The following is a 15,934-nucleotide window of genomic DNA, read 5'->3' on the forward strand; positions in this document are numbered from 1 at the left end:
TCGGCAATGTCTGCATCTAGAAATGTTGATATGAAAAATATTTCTGCTTCCGAATAAGGTAAAAAAAAGAAACTAATTTTAACCACTTAGTTGTGGTTATACTTAGTCCATACTTAGTTAGCCTCGATCTCTAGGCTTTTATTTGTTTTTTTTGCTAAAAAAATAAGAGCCTGGACCAGCCTGTTGACGTTCCTGGAATAGGAAGTGTTTCATTTCCCCAACCAACCAGAGTGCAGTGGGCGTCGCTCCAAATGTTGTGACGTCAGAGCTCTCAATGCTGCACATTGGGGGAGGAGGAGGGGCATGGGGCGGGACGGGGGCTGACGGACGGATCGGTGAACCAATGGGATCTCACGGAATCTTTCTCCAGAGATTTTGAACCCGCCCCTCTATGCCAGACACGCTAGGACAACCTAATACTTAGTTGACCGGGGTCCCTCGGCTCTAGGTCTGTTAGTATTTCCCTCTACACCAAATCTCTCGATCTAGCTCACGACACATCGCGAGCTTGTAGAACTGCTATTTTTGCTGAATATTTGCCCCAGAATATGGAAGGTAGGGTTCCTGTAATGTGAAATGAATCAATATTGAGCAACTGCATGCCCAATTTCTTAGATGTTATCAGAAACTATTTTGTGATAACGGAGACATCAGGGGCAGCAGGGTGGTGGAACCGCCTGGGCAGTGAGTTAAATGTGCATGTGCATGTGCTCCAAATCTGCCGCCTCCCCCTTCTTCCTGATACTGCTGCAGCTATTTGGTGCAGGCCTGAGTAAATAATCCACAGGGTGTTGACATTAGATGCAAAGCATGTAATTACACACCAAAAAATATTTAGACACATGCCGGAAATTGCTTTCAGAGATTCATGGCATCCGATCAATGGTGAAGCAAAAAAACAACCAGGTTTTTTGGTTACTTAAGTCTCTTCCTTCATTGCTTGTGGGTCAGTAGGGGTCAGCCCTCCATGCAGAGTGGCATGGCATCCCCTCTTAACGCAGTGGTTCCCAAACTTTTATAGCTCGAGACCCCAAAAGATAAATTTGTCTCCCCGGGACCCAAACCAGTGAAAATAGCCGATCTACAAGCTCACAACACGTCGCGATGCGACATGTTGTAGATCTGATATTTTCACTAGTTCTTTAAAGTATTTTTTCTCCCTCTATGGAGTTCTTTTGAAAACATTTTTGAATTAGTTTCAAATTTATGTTAAAAGAAATTGTGATTATTTATTTTTTAAATCGTTTTAAATAATAATTTAAAACAAAAAGTAGTAAACAAAAAATAAAGGGGTATATTTTCCTCGCAACCCATAAAAATGTGGCCGCCACCCACATATGGGTCCCGACCCACTGTTTGGGAAACAGGGTCCTGGATCTAAAGGATACCTGAGGGAGGTCAGAGAGTCCACTGGGTCTTTAGGGTCTGGGAGGTCAGCCCTCCACCCTGAGCCTGTGGTGTCTTCTTACTCTGTGAACACATACCAGAGCAAACTGTAACCTCTATCACAACAAACGCTTCTCCAGACCAACACAAGCTCCCCAGGCCAACAATCACCTTCTCAGCTGTTTTTTTTTTTTTAGTTTTGAGTTTGAGTTCAGATTGTTATCGTATTCTTTCCTGACTGTTACGCAATAGCACCACCAAATTAGCACGTTGTAATGCAAAATATCTTTATGACCATTAAAGGGATAGTTCATGCCCACAATGACTGTTTTTCTATCGATTAGTCACCCCATGGAGACTTGAATTCATGGATACTTTTTAGTTTCTGCCAATAATTTGATGACCGGCAGCGGTTCCGGTAGGAGACACAAATAGTCTCCTTTGTGTCTCCTACCGGAACCGCTGCCTACCTGTCTGCTGGTCATCAAATTATTGGGGGTGACTAATCGATCCATGGGGACTAATTGATAAAAAATTGGGTGAACTATCCCTTTAAGGAAGAAAATCGTGCAATCCTTACATTTCGCTCCCTCTGGACTTTCATCAAGAGTGTCTATACTTTGTCATATGATATTGTCACACAATCTACAAGTTCTTACGATGCCTGGTGAGCTTGTAGATCTGCTATTTTGTCTAGAATGACATGATCAAAAAAATAAGACAGGTTGAAAAAAAAAAATCCTGGGGATGGAACTAGCATGCAGCAAAACCTGGGACTTCTACAATAGTCAGATGTGTATTGAAATATAATGTAAAAGGACATGCTTATTTTTAGATTTATTTTTCACGCTTTTAAACCCGAAGACAGAACAGGCTATCAATCATGTCAAGTATAGGTTGCTCTTGGCTCCGTGGATAAACAAACATGTCCCACTTTTTACTGCACTGCAGGAACCACGACTGCTATTACTGTGTCCTCAAGGAATTGCTAGGAAACCAAAAAATATATAATATTTTGGTTTACTCTTTTGGGGGAAAAAAAGATGAGTCTGTGATGTTCTCAACGCTCACAACGCATCACAATGCAGCACGTTGTGAGTTTGTAGATCTGCTATTTTTGCAGAATTTTCACCCATTTTTGCTGAATGTTCGGCAATTATGACATTCCCAGAATAGGGACACTAGAATTGAAGTCTGAGACGATAGTTCATTTTTAAATGAACGCTCTGGGGTTCACTGTGGCACAATGGCGACCGCTGTGGATCTCTCTTTGGGTTGTTTCTCTTTGGCTCTGAGGGCAGTGTTGCAGAATGCCATTCCAACTGTGTTGGTGAGCTCGCAGACACAGCCAAGGCCTTTGATCAGATTAACGGCCTCACTTGCTTTAGAGTCCAGGGCTGAATTGGTCAAGCAGCAGCAGCAGCGCAGACCACCCTGGGGACAAACACCCTCCTTTTATGCGGAAAAGAAAACAGTGGCAGGGTGGCTCGGTGGTTCGAGAGGCCGTGCTATTAATGGAAAGGTCACACACACAATGTATCCTGTGGCTGTGTTGCACAAACACATTGAACCCTACCTGTTCACTCAATGTAAGTCGATGTGGTTGCAAGCATCATCTAAATCAGCGGTTCTCAACCAGTGGTCCTTGAGGGGGTTCCAGGGGGTCCCCAGCCAAATTAATTGTTAGGAACCAAATTGACCTTTATGTGTCTGTAACTCTGAGAGTGTACCAAATGGAACCAAATGGACCGGGTCCATTTGGTTCCATTTGGTACACTCTCAGAGTTAAATGAACACTAATGATGATGATACAGTGTAGGTTGGGACCCCTAAGAAATCAAAATGGTTGAGTCCCTGGCATATCTTTTCAAATGGGGTCCATGGGCTAATATGTGTAAATTTTGGGGGTCCTTGATGCGAAAAAGGTTGAAAACCACTAATCTAAATGCTTGAGGTGAAATGTAACAAATGAAATGCCAGGCACACAGGAGAACTTTGACTTGGTAACGGTTGGGTCATTGCACCGAAATTACGTCAGTGTCAAAGTACTCTCCCAAAGGAGAGGGGTAATTGCAACGGTAACACCCGGGATTCCAAACATCTTCCACTCATCCTACTGTATATACAGTATATATAGGGAATCTGTCTTGGCTTTGGGGAGATATTGGGCATATGAGCTTCAGGCAGGGCTACTTGTCAATTAGTGGGTGTCCTGCCCACCAGGGTCTAAATAGACGCGATACCGTCGACATTTTCAACATTTTCAACACAGTGGAAGAGCAGGGAGACCGCCCCTCCAACCACTGCAGGTGTGCTAGTTATATTGTATTAACGTGCAATAAATAACAAATATTTACACAGTAAGTTCTCAAAAATATAGATAAAAGTAAACAGACTGTATATAGTGCTTAATATTGGCACTTGTATTAACAGAAGGTAATTGCATGCATGCATTGCACTTTGTATTATATATGTTACACTGGAGGTAATTGTGGCAACAACAACAGAATCATAGCAAGATAGGAGGTGATGTTAGCAGCAGTTTGGTCATGCAGGTACATTGGAGTGTGTGTGTGATGTATTGTCATCTGTAGTATAATGAATTAATTGTCAGGGGATTCAAGGAATGAACGTGCCAGTGTCGCTGCCGTAAAACCTCATCCTCAACAAAGCTGTCACATTATATTGAATTGAATATATTGAATGAATAATACACAGATACTTTATTGTTCCAAAAACTGGAAATTTGTAGCGGGACACGAAATGAGTCAGATGTTCACAATAAAACACGATACAAATAGGCAAGATGTAATGAAAGCACTATTTTACAGTAAATCATTGGTTCTCAAAGTGGGGTCCTTGAGGGAGGGGGTCCTTGAGGGAGTTCCAGGGGGTCCGCAGCTAAATGATGGATGGTGAACCAAATGGACCCATACGGCTCTGTAACTCTGAGAGTGTACACTCTCAGAGTTAAATTAACATTGATTTTACAATATAAATTGGGGTCCCAGAGATAGAAATGCCATTAAATGGGGGTCCGTAGCCTAATGCATGTCAAACTGGGGGTCCTTGAAATTAAAATGGTTGAGAATCACTCTTCTCTTATGGGGGTCCCTGGCATATCTTTTTCAAATGGGGGTCCACGGGCTAATAAGTGTCAATTTGCGGGTCTTTGACATGAAAAAGTTTGAGAACCACTGCAGTAAATGACCCAAGTAGGTGACTGGAGAGTCTTATCGGTGACAGCCCCAGACGTTTTATGGCACTGGAGATGAATGTGAACTCCCGTTGTGAAATCCACCCCTGATTATCCAGTATGACCGCGGCCTGTCGGTGATCCCCTCCTGTGTTTATACTGCCCATGAGCTCAGAATACCAATGTGCAGCGGGCCAAACAAGGAGAGAGAGGAACAGACAGCCCACAGTCTGCCACTTAGGCAGCTCCCCTCTCCCTCTCAGCCCTGTTTGTATACATAACCTAGTGAGATAAACACCTTGTGGTTGAGCTAACCCTAACATGGCGTATCCATTTCCGTTGACTGGACGGTCATTTTCGCAGTCCCTGTGCTTTTTGCATTTGATAAAAAAAAACATTGCTGCACTGTATATCCATCCAAGTAAATCCATCCCTATCTTCGAATGCTCAGAATGTTATCGCCATGCTGGCTTGTGGTGGTCATTTTTGTCAATTCCTTTATTTTCCAGGGACACACAAATTAGTGGACAATAATATTACCAAAAACACTTGAGATCTATAGCCTTAATACCTTTACAAGTCTGTAACTCTTGATAATAAAAAGTTAGAGAACCACTGTCCTATAGTGGACTACTAATCTGCCATAGTGTCATAGTAAATCAGTGTCATACTGTACATATTGTGAGGAAAACCTGGAGACTGACATTCAGTAATTGGGTCTTATGATCAAAATAAGAACATTATAATGTTATGTAAAAAACAAAGAATCTAAAATGTGCCACTGTCAAGGCCAAGTCACAACGGACACATGTGTCCGTGTATACGGTGTGGGGAACTGATTCAAGCCAAGACGCAAAAGTCAGGGTACAAACCCAATTAAGGGTGTTTATTCAGAAACACAGCCAGGCTCAGAGAGCATTGTTTATATTTAGTAAATCATATTAAATGTTTGAACATAAATCCTTCCCGAGTCCGGGGCTTTATACATCATAACATCTGTTGTCATTCATCATAACATCCGTTGTCATTCCTCCTCGTAGGTTGCCTATGAAAATAACAGAAACAGTCCTTTTAGTTTTACATTTCACGAACATTCAAGGATTGTGAGGGAACAGTGGATAGTATCGCTTACCGCCTGAAGCACCCGTCTGTTCACCAGGAGAGCCAGGGTGAGACTGAGACAGAGTGGCTATTTTGAAGGTTTGGTGCCACACCTAGCCGGTTCACACAGGTGCGCTCAGATGGGGCTGATTCATGAGGGCGATTGGTAGGTAACGCCCCTCTATGACGCAGCCCAGGCTGCTGCTGTGTCTGTGGAGCCTCTCTCTGTCTCTGTCCCACTCTCTCTCCGAGGTGAGGTGCTTACCTAACAGGCGATCTCCCATCGATACTCCACAACGGACACATTGATGACCCCTGGTTCCTGCTAATGTATGGTTGCGCTACTTTTCACCTTTCAACTCAGTAACATTACCAGAGCTCAATTCTGATATCAGAGAACAGGAAAACCGATATGCAGATATTCACCAATATAGTTATATATTTTACAGATACAGCTGAGACAGCTCCATAACAAGAAACTGGTGGCCCTATAGACTACTATTTAGAAATGTTATTAACAAGTCAAGACTAGAGTCAGCACCAGGAGTGTACAATATAATGGCTATTGGCAAAGATATGCAAATATCTGCCTGACATATCGGTCAAGCCGATATATTGGTCCATCTCTATACATTACTTACTGTAAGTACCACATACACATATTATCATGTTGAGAGGTAACACACAAATGTGTTTCCGTAAACTGCACACATGTTGAAAATGACATTAAACCCTTCGTTGACCAGAGTCTCCCAGGGGTCTATACTAGCCCTCCCACCCGCCTTTCCCTCTACACCAGGGATGTCAAACATACGGCCTGCGGGCCGGATCAGGCCCGCTAACTAGTTTAATCCGGCCCGCGAGATGATTTTGCAAAGCATAATTATTATTATTTTTTTTTATTTTTTTTAGTGCCAAAAATGTTTTAATTGTTTTTTGGCCAAGTCTACACCTGCAACCACACGTAACTTCCACTTTCCTCTTCTTCTTCCTCGTCTTTGTATTGGTATTGTTTGTGTTGGAGCGCCTCAGTGCGGCTGCAGAGTTCATGTGCAACCTCTTCCAGAGAGAGATAGAGACACTAAAAACTCTGCTGGAGACACAAAACAAACTGTGTAGACTTGCCCCTTTGAAATAAAATGTATTTTGGCACAAAAAAAAAAACGGTTATCGATTAATTAATCGGTAAGGCCTAACGGTAAACGGTTAATAAAATGTCTCCATTTGGCCATCCCTATTTGTGAAGTTTACATTTTCAGAATGTGCTTGTACTAACTAAGACTAAGTAAAGTAAACAAAGAAAACGATCTAAGTTGTTGTTATTGTTATTATTAGTTATTATGCCATGATTTTACCGGTCCGGTACCGGTCCGGCCCTCTGGCCCTCTGGCCCTCCTCCATGTGGCCCCTGAGCTAAAATGAGTTTGCCATCCCTGCTCTACACCTTATCTTTCCAGACGAGAGCCAGTCTACAACCTTGGACATGAGAACTTGTAGATCTTTTATTTTCAAGAATCAAGAAGGGGTTTTTGCCACTTACTCATACAGGACCTGTACAAGCAGCAAAATATTGGTGAGACATGTTTTGCAGAAACTGTGCTAACATAAGATAATAGCAATTAAATAGAATAACATTTGTAATACTGGATAAGATAGAAATAAGGGTAGAACGGCAGTATGATATAGCTCTTAAAGACAACTACAATATTGTTTAGCAACAGTGTAAAAAATGTGCAGGATCAGAAGCATAACATATCGTATACACTATTTTTATATCTTCAGCAGCAGTGTCTAATGTGCAAAAGAAGCAGAAGGCACATACACACAAAAAAAATCACTTGTCTATGTGCAAGTAATACCTGCAGTGCACATTGATATTCAGGCTCCAATGTGCCTGCATGACCAAACTGCTACCTCTATCATTACCTCCTGTGCAAGTCTATGTGCAAGTAACATTTTGTGCAGCTGCTTAGGATTTTTACAGTTGTTTTGTTTTGTTTTGTTATTTCTGTTCCTTTGTTGTTGTTTTTACTATATATGTCCTCATTCAGGGCTCAAACAGGTGCAGGTCAGGTCCTCTGTAATCTCTCAAGAACAGATTCAGAGCTGCGCTACTGAATCTGTCGGGAGCCCCGTTCAGAACGTGTGAGCGTTGGCCTACAAGTGGGCGTGCCTTCAGATCAGGAAGCAGGCCGCGCTTTACCCAATCAAATATAGTGTAGATTTACATCGGTGCACTCGCTTCCCACTGAAAACAAACCCAAACTCATTTAACAATAGCGTCCTCGGAGCCAACAAAACCACGGAAAGTTAGTAACATTTTATCTTGTTCTTTCGTCATAGAAACAAGTGGGCTTATAACCAAAACGATCCGTGTTCTTTGGGAGAAATGGTGTTAGTGTTCCGTGGAGAAATATTGTTAGTGGGAATGAAAACATAGGCGCACCACCGGAAGTGGAGGGCTTAGGGCAGACCAAAACACCGGTTTCCAGTCAGCGTCTGTCTATTTAATCACTCCCTCCAGAGTCAAATGCAAAAGTGAAAAACGCTGGGGGCGCTGTTTTTCCTTTCTATTTGACGATTGGTTCCCAGATTGGGTCCTCAGTGATGTGCACCCAGAGGTATACTTGAAGCTGTCCAACCTCTCCACTGGTTCCCAGAGGATCAGAAGGAGCGTGTAAGACCTCTGCCTCTGTGTACAGAAGCCCATGATCATCTCCTTGGTCTTTCCAACATTTAGGAAGAGACCGTTTTCCTGGCACTGGTGTGTCAGGCCTGCCACCTGCACCCCCTCCGGACAGGCCCTCTCGTCGTCATTAAGATAAGGCCCACCGCCACTGTGCCGTTAGCAAACTTTGTTTTGTGTAGAGTTTGAGCTGTTCTTGGCCACACAATCTTGGGTGCAAAAAGGAGTATACAGCAGAGAACTTGGTTGCCATGCCATTAGTCCAACGGTACCTTGTTCTGAAGAATATTGTACCGTTGGTCCGACCGCCCCCCCATTATAACTAAGCCTAGCCTAACTTACCTAACACTTCGGGCTATTGGGACATTGGAATAATAGGCCGTCGGAGCCTCCAGAAAATGGACGCGCTGCGGTTCTGTCCAGAGTAGTAAACAGAGAGAGCGGCCATGTTGCTTAGGCCTTATTTTGCTCTCATGCAGATAGAGATTTAAAACAACGATCCTGCCATACATCAGTGGTACGTGACAGCCCGTTTATTGGTTATCCGAGACATATAACTTCCACATGGTCCTACAGATGAGTGCTACATAACTCGGACGCATTTGGAACTGCTTACAACATGCTCTTTGTGGAGATGTGTGAGAGAGAGAGAGAGAGGGGCGGGCAACATCCACTACTGCCATCTGACCTGCATGACTCACCCTGTTTACGGTCATGAGTTCCAGCACGTGTGTACAGGCACATGAACGTCTTAATGTGCACATGTACTGTTTACAACAGCTCTCATATTAAGAAAACCAGGTTTTTTTCAGACCACTTGTCTGTATGGTGTGTGTGTGGCGACCGACAATACCCTCCTTTGTGCTTGAAGTATCACAGTCAGCCTCTTCCTGTTCGGAGTCCTCGCACAGTGTTCATAAATGTAGCACCTTATGATGGGGCTGACCTCTAGCAAAAACAAACAGAGAACGGGTCCATTGCTGGTGGTTTGCAGGAGGTTTTGTCCTGTCTGTGAGGGTTGCTTCAGAAGCAAGATGTTTCTTTTTGGTTGAGTGTTGAGGTTTTAACCCCTCTGCCCACTGTGACCAGACGGGAGGGAGGGAGAGGGAAGGGAGAGGGAGGGAGGGAGGGAGGGAGAGAAGGTGAAAGGGTGTCATGGACCTGCAAATGGTATGGTTGCTATAACACTCAATCTGAATGGGCCGGTTAGGGCTGAGAGGACTTGGTAGTTTGGTTGACAACACTGACAGTCTGCTGTGCACAAGGCGGAGAGAACTTCTCTCTGTTCTTTATTTTCTCTCTCTCTCTCTCTCTCTCTCTCTCTCTCTCTCATATATTGCCTCACTTCGCTATACCCTCTCTCACACTCTGATTCTCTCTATATCTCTCCTTTTTCACTCTCTCTCCATTTCCAGCCTTTTCCCATCTGTATGTGATTTAGGCAGGGGCTCAGGGGAGAGGCAACTCTACCAGGGGAGGGCAGGAGGGGTGTAGAGAGAAAGAGAGAGAGAGAGAGAGAGAGGAGCCAAGGGAGTGAGTTAGGGAGTGAATGAGTGAACAGAGGTGGGGTGGGGTGTGTGGAAGGGAGGGAGGGAGGGAAGTGAAGTCCACACAGTTTGTTTTAGCGGACTGAGGGCTTGGGCTGGAACAGGCACAGCCCCTCCATCTGGAGGTCAGAGCACCAGTTGGAAAAAGTACAACAAACCAAACGGCCGAGCTGAGCTGAGGGGGTGGGAGCTGTGCCTCTGTGTCCCAGAGAGACGTGTGACGACAGCGAGGAGAGAGAGACGGGACAGACAGAGAGAGGGAGACAGTGAGAGAGAGAGAGAGAGAGAGAGAGGGAAAAGTGCTCCACCGGGCACACCGCACTAAAAACATGGCTGCTAAGTCTCTGCCCTGCCTATGTTGCCTACTCTGCATCCTCTCAGGGATTGATTACCCAGCTTCTGCCGTGCGTTTATGGGGCCAACAAGAGTCTGTGTTGAAAGTAAGACAACTTTTATTTATTGTTTTCTTTTTCTTTCATTTGTTTTCCTTCTTTTCTCTTTTTGGTTGGTACTGTATACTGTATGAGCAGGATAGATGTTCCAGTGCCATGGCAATATTAAAGATTCAACAAAACTTACAATTATTTCCACCAATTTGCGCCTCTGTCTGTCTGTCTGTCTGTCTGCCTGTCTGTCTGTCTGTGTCTCTCTCTCTCTCTCTCTCTCTCTCTCTCTCTCTCTCTCTCTCTCTCTCTCTCTCTGTCTCTCTCTCTCTTTCTCTCTCTCTGTCTCTCTCTCTCTTTCTCTCTCTCTGACTCTCTCACATACATACTCACATGCATACACAGTACATACTCTACAGGCCTATACAGTACGTGTGTATATCGTGCATATGAACTTTGATAGGTGTACAGTACATACATACTGTGACCGTTTGTGAGACAGGATTGTGTGATGGTGTTGGAAAATGTTTTGTTTGTGGAAACTCTGAGGGCTTTGGTTTAAGGGCTCATGCTTACACTGGTGCTGAGCCACACAGCCACAGGCATCCACATAATAAAGACGACCCACAACTCTTAGTCTGCTGCTCAGTGATGATGACAGTGACAGTGACATTTCCATTCCCCAGTGGGATCTTTCGTCAGGTCTTCTCATACCTGTCGAAGATCCCACTGGCGATCGAAACCGCCGTTGTCACCGCCATCGTGTGAATACATGGCAATAGAGACGGACAGGGCATGTCATGGAAAGGGCTTTGGCCGTCTCAGAAGCTCCCTGTGGACCCCCTGGTGTCTCAGTTCAGATTATATTAATCGTTGCCGTCTTGTGGAAACCTTGTATGTCCAAAAACGTTTTCGGGAAATGAAAAAAACACCCAAAAAAATGGAGATAACGACAAGTATGTTGTGTTGTTATTTCATGATGGTACTGAGGCTTTCTGGGCTCACAGTGCAGGAGGACAGTTATCATCAGATGGTGGTGGTACCCCACCCCCCAGCACGGAGTGAAACCCGGTTCATACATCACCGTACGATAAGTGTCACACTCTGAAAATAGCCGATCTACAAGCTCACAACGTTTCGCAGATGCGACACGCTGTGAGCTTGTGGACGACAGAGTGTAAATCAGGCATTTACGCTCTACGATGGGGGTCTTGGGTTACTACTTCCCTGCACCTCCATCTCCCATCCAGACCCTGACCCCAAGCCCACCCCACCCCACCCCACCTTGACAGAGCACTAATGGAAACCAGCTGGAAAGTGTTGTGAAACACCCGAGAGAGCAGAGAGAGAGAGAGAGAGAGAGAGAGAGAGAGAGAGAGGGCAGTAACAGCATGAGAACGTATATACAGTCATAAAAACAACAACAGTAATGTCACAAGAACTATCAGTCATGAAAACATTACTGAAGAGCGTGTATACAGTATGATTCTGAGGGTTTCTTTTTTTGGTGTATCTCAAGTGACCAAATGGACACTCACAGAGTTACAAAAGCATGAATGAACATGGTTATATTGTCCGGGAACCCCCAGGGGTCCTTGGGGGGGTTCCAGGGGGTCCCCTGCAAAATGTGTTAATATAGCATCGCAATAATTTTAACCACTTTAACCTTTTATACTTTGGCTTTTCAAAAATAGCAGATCTACAAGCTCATAGCGCAGCACTATGAGCTTGTAGATCTGCTATTTTTTTTAAAATCGTGAACATTTCTGCAAATCTTTGAATATATATTATTTTTAAAGCGAACTTTTGTAACTCAAACCTTTGCTTCTGGGGGGATTCCTGAAACAAAATATTTTGAGATGGGGGTCCACGGCCAAATACATCTTGGGGGTCGTTGACATGAAAAAGTTTGAGAACCACTGGTGTAAAGGCCCCGAGGTCCTCCTTTCAACATTTTTGAAGCATTTCAAATAAGCAGTTTAGTTTACTTGTATTGGTATTACTAACAGTAGTTTACTTGTATGTATTGTGGAAGCAGTCACTGAAGTTATAATGATGATATTGTTAGATTACATTTGTGTGTTGCCTGCATAGGAATAGGGTAAATCTGAACGAGGACTCTTGTGATGGAGGACAGTAGAGTTTGACTCATCATCATAACTGTGCCACTTTAACCACTTACTGTATCTGAAGGGCATCTTTACGGCATCAAGAGAGTGAGTGCATATATATTTTTAGTATGGCTGGCCCCCAGTGGGAATTAAACAACATACGAGCTGCCATATACTCTCTCTGCTTTGAATGCGTGCCCAAAACTCTGGAACTGCCGGGGCTACGTCGTCGTGCCCATTGACCTACATAGAAAGTGAAACCGCAATCCCTGGCACTGTTTAGTGCCGTGATGTATGGCTACATTAAGATGTTAAAAAGAGCCCCGTAACATTTGCAGTGTAAGTGCTACAGTATATGCCAAATACACAGGGGGATGGATCCTAGATGGGTGCTAAACAGTTGAATTTTGACCCTTTTCAAGGTTTATTTTTCCTGTGTAAAGTGCCTTCTAAGTTGAGTGGAACCCTTTAACCCTGTCATTGATGCTCACATGCTCCGTCAGGTTAAACAGGGAATTCACTTACTGTACATTCCTATAAGGTTACACAGTACAGAACCATACAGCTTCTGATCTCCCTCCATTGTTGTGTGCTGTAAACGATTATTCCCCTTGTTGTGTGCTGTAAACGATTATTCCCCTCGTCTCAGAGACGTTCTGACTGTATACAGTGGCCTGAGAGGGGGGAGGAGGGTTCATGGCCTGGTGTATAGCAGACACATAGTCTCCTGCTGCGTTATTAACTTGCGTTATTAACCCAAATTCCACCAGCATGTCGCCTGCAGTACCCGTGGTGACAATATTCTTGACCACTGCTACACGCCCTTCAAGGATGGATACAAAGCCCTCCGACGCCCACCGCTAGGAAGCTCTGACCACGACGCCATCCAGCTGCTACCTGCCTACAAACAGAGGCTAAAAAGGGAGCCGGTCGTTGAGAAGGAAATCCGAATCTGGTCTGAGGACACAGACGCTATGCTACAATCCTGCTTCTACCAGACTGACTGGGGGATGTTTAAGAACGCCGCTGGGAATAACATCAACGAACTCTCAGACTCAGTCACTGGCTTTATCAGTAAGTGCATAGATGACATAGTCCCAAAAAAGACAGTTCGGATCTATCCCAATCAGAAACCATGGATGGACAGCGGAGTACGTGCACATCTGCATGAACGGGATGCTGGTTTCAAATCTGGCGACGTGGAAACGCGCAACACGACGCGCGCGGCCCTAAACAGCGCCATCAGGAAGGCGAAAAAGGCCTACACAAAAAAGATGCAAGACAAACTCAGCAATGGCGACATCAGGAGCACATGGCAGGCGGTACACACCTTGACAGACTGCAAAACAAGAACCAGAAGCGAGGTGAACCCGCCTGCCTGCCTCCCCAACGAACTGAACACTTTCTACGGCCGGTTTGAGATCAGCTCCAACCGCGGCAGCCAAGCGGGGCCATCAGCAGCACCAGCAGAGGACAACCCTCTAACCATCTCGGAGAGAGAAGTGCGTACAGCCTTCACACGGGTCAACATCCACAAGGCAGCCGGACCTGATGGGATTCCAGGCCGGGTCCTTAAGACATGTGCAGACCAGCTGGCGGGTGTCTTCGCTGACATCTTTAACCTCTCCCTCTCCCTGGCTGTGGTCCCTGCAGGGTTCAAAATGTCAACCATCGTGCCCATTCCCAAAAAGGCCAAAGTGACATGCCTGAACGACTGGAGACCTGTTGCTCTCACCCCGATCGTCAGCAAGTGTTTCGAGAAACTGGTGAGGGAATACATCAGCTCCACGCTACCTGCCTCGCTGGATCCGTGGCAGTATGCATACCGCAAAAACAGATCCACCGACGACGCTATTGCCATGGCTCTCCACACCGTCCTCTCGCACATGGACAACAAGCTGCTGAAGGACAAATATGTACGTATGCTGTTCGTGGACTACAGCTCAGCATTCAACACCATTGTCCCAGCAATACTTGACAAAAAGCTCAGAGACCTAGGGCTACACCCAAGCATGTGCGACTGGATACAGGACTTCTTGTCCAACCGACATCAGGTGGTGAGAATGGGCAGCATCACATCCGACCCCCTGACCCTCAACACCGGAGCACCCCAGGGATGCGTGCTGAGCCCCCTCCTCTACTCCCTGTACACGTATGACTGCATAGCCACACATGTCTCCAACACCATCATAAAGTACGCGGACGACACGACAGTGATAGGCCGAATCGTCAACAACGACGAGTCTGACTACAGAGAGGAGATCAAATCACTAGCACGCTGGTGCCGGGAGAACAACCTCTCTCTTAACGTCGACAAGACCAAAGAACTGATCGTGGACTTCAGGAGGCCGCGGAGAGACCATGCGCCCATCCTCATCGACGGTGCTGCAGTGGAAAGGGTCAGCGAGTTCAAGTTCCTCGGAGTACACATCGAGGAGGACCTCAAATGGGAGACGCACTCCACACACGTGAGGAAAAAGGCTCAGCAGCGACTGTACTGGCTCCGCCGCCTGAAGAAGCTCGGAGTAGGACGTCGCATCCTCAGGCTGTACTACAACAGTTCTGTCGAAGGCATCCTAACAGGCTGTGTCACGGCCTGGTACGGGAACTGCACTGCCCGAGAAAAGATCAGCCTACAACGAGTAGTGCGATCGGCAGAGCGGATAATGGGAATCGAGCTCCCAGCGCTCCAGGAACTGTACAAAAAGCGGTGCGTGCTCAAAGCCAAGCGCATCATCAAGGACAAGCACCACCCAAGTCACAGACTGTTCAACCCCCTACAACGACCGCGACCGGGCAAGGGGCTCTACCGCAGTATCAAGAGTTCCACCACCAGGTATTGGTGTAGTTTCAATCCGGCTGCTGTCAGAATGCTGAATGGGGAATAAGCCTGAATGAGGCATAGGCCTTGTTCAGCAGCCTGACAACAGGCAGCGCAGAACTTTTTTTTTTCTGGCTCTTCCTGAACACACCTGTGGATTATACCAGGGACAATGACTTGGACTTTAGCCCCCCCTCGGACACACCTGTGGACTATACCAGGTACAAATGACTTTTTGTTGCACTCTCTCATGGAGCTACTTGCGGATTATACTAGGGTCAGTCCACTCTAGGTGGACACGCACTGACCTTTTGCACCTTAATCCCTTGTACAACGCACTGACTTTTTTTTTTTGGTCTTTTTTTATTGTGCTCCTTTTCCTCTAAGCACCTTAACGTCCATTGTCTATCATGCACAGTATAAGTATAACATGCACAGTATACAATACATTGCTGCTATGCTCAGGCACCTTAGTTTAGTTTATTTTAGTTTTTATTATCTCAGGTAATTTGTAAATATGTAGATAACTTGTCTGGCCTTCTGTTGCTCTCTTGTTTTGATCTCCTTCCCACTTACCCCCCACCCTCTTCTTCTCCCCCCCCCCTCTTCTTTCTATGGAAACTAACGTTGCGATGGGAACGATGTACAAAAAAGAATTTCACCCACTTTTTTACCTTGTAAACCTGTGATGTGACAATAAAAC

At 45.4% G+C, this 15,934-nt stretch overlaps 1 protein-coding gene across 1 annotated transcript in view; it reads left to right on the forward strand.

Moving 5' to 3' along the window:
* The first annotated feature begins 10,103 nt into the window (after window positions 1–10,103).
* lama4 (laminin, alpha 4) overlaps window positions 10,104–15,934 on the forward strand; it is a 50,512-nt gene continuing 44,681 nt past the window's right edge. Inside the window, exon 1 of the mRNA XM_080453133.1 lies at window positions 10,104–10,356. Coding sequence (XP_080309259.1) covers window positions 10,246–10,356 — 111 coding nt within the window. The 5' untranslated portion in view covers window positions 10,104–10,245. The remainder of the gene's footprint in view (window positions 10,357–15,934) is intronic.

This window comes from Gymnoscopelus braueri (genome assembly GCF_963280865.1).
Source record: "Gymnoscopelus braueri genome assembly, chromosome: 16".
Taxonomy (NCBI): Eukaryota; Metazoa; Chordata; class Actinopteri; order Myctophiformes; family Myctophidae; genus Gymnoscopelus; species Gymnoscopelus braueri.